The sequence below is a fragment of the Arvicola amphibius genome, chromosome 1 (assembly GCF_903992535.2).
Source record: "Arvicola amphibius chromosome 1, mArvAmp1.2, whole genome shotgun sequence".
NCBI classification, from domain to species: Eukaryota; Metazoa; Chordata; class Mammalia; order Rodentia; family Cricetidae; genus Arvicola; species Arvicola amphibius.
In genome coordinates, this window is record NC_052047.1 from 154,284,158 (window position 1) to 154,285,610 (window position 1,453).

The 1,453-nt window shown below is 46.3% G+C and overlaps 1 protein-coding gene across 1 annotated transcript; it reads left to right on the forward strand.

Annotated features, from left to right (window-relative positions):
- The first annotated feature begins 201 nt into the window (after positions 1–201).
- Positions 202–1,131, forward strand: LOC119804106 (olfactory receptor 10V1). The gene has a single exon (XM_038315632.1). It carries the CDS (start codon positions 202–204, stop codon positions 1,129–1,131), a length of 930 nt encoding a protein of 309 aa, XP_038171560.1.
- The last annotated feature ends 322 nt before the right edge of the window (positions 1,132–1,453 follow it).

Here is a 1,453-nt window from a genome sequence, read left to right on the forward strand (position 1 = left end):
GAGAAAGAAAAGAGAGAACGAGATGGCAAATGTACAGGTCATCGGTTCCATGGACTTCTGTGGAATAAACTATGCACGTTGCTGAGGTGCCTTGGAAGGTGCTCTAGCAGCGAATGGAGGTTGAAGCAGGGCCTCATACTCAGTGAGGAATACCTTGAGACTCCCGCCATTTTTCTTTGAGTAGGCCTTGTACACTCCCCCATGGAAACAATAAATAAAACTGCTAATATCCAATTCTTCTTCCGTCCATTCTCACCTGACCCTGGGGTGCAGATGGTGATTTTTGTGGCCTTTTTAGTGATGTACCTGACCAGCCTCAGTGGAAACGCCACAATCGCTGTGGTTGTCCATACTAACCACTCGCTCCACACCCCCATGTACTTTTTCCTGGCTAACTTGGCAATTCTGGAAATCTTCTACACATCAGCCATTGCACCTCTGGCCTTGGCAAACCTTCTCTCTATGGGCAAAACTCCTGTTTCCATTACTGGTTGTGGCACTCAGATGTTTTTCTTTGTCTTCTTGGGCGGAGCTGACTGTGTCCTGCTTGCAGTCATGGCGTACGACCGGTTTGTTGCAATCTGCTACCCCCTGAGATACACACTTCTCATGAGCTGGTCCTTGTGTGTGGAGATGGTGGTGGGGTCCCTGGTCCTGGGATTCCTTCTGTCACTGCCACTAACTGTTTTGATCTTCCATCTCCCATTCTGCCACAACAATGAGATCTACCACTTCTACTGTGACATGCCTGCAGTCATGCGCCTGGCTTGTGCAGACACACACATTCACAGGACCGCCCTGTATATCATCAGCTTCATCGTCCTGAGCATCCCCCTATCTCTGATCTCTGTCTCTTATGTCTTCATCATCACAACCATTTTACAGATCCGGTCTGCTGAAGGGCGACATCGAGCCTTCTCTACCTGCTCTTCCCACATCATAGTGGTCCTCCTGCAGTATGGCTGCACCAGTTTTATATATTTGTCTCCCAGTTCCAGCTACTCTCCTGAGATGGGCCGAATGGTGTCTGTGGTCTACACATTTATCACACCCATTTTAAACCCTTTGATCTACAGTATGAGGAACAAGGAACTGAAAGACGCTCTAAAGAAGGCTTTGAGAAACTTCTAGGGAGAGTGATCTTGTGATTTATTTTAATCAAGGCACTCCCGAAAATGAAATGGAATTCTATTTCTAATTATGAAGGCTCCAGACATACATGGTGCAATCTGTGATTCTGGTACTCGGGAGGCAGAAGCAGAAGGATTGCAAGTTGGAAGCCGACTAAGCTGCATAGGAAAATCCTGCCTCAAGACAAATAAAACAACTGATTATAATAATAGAATAGTGGTGGAATGACACGCATAATTAGAAATGTCCTCAGCACTTGGAGACACATGGTCTGATATGCTAAGCCTGATGTGACTTCCAGTGAAAATTTATGCTTCTGTCT

Coding starts and splice junctions, on each gene's coding strand:
- LOC119804106 (XM_038315632.1), top strand. CDS start 202: ATGGAAACAATAAATAAAACTGCTAATATCCAATTCTTCTTCCGTCCA.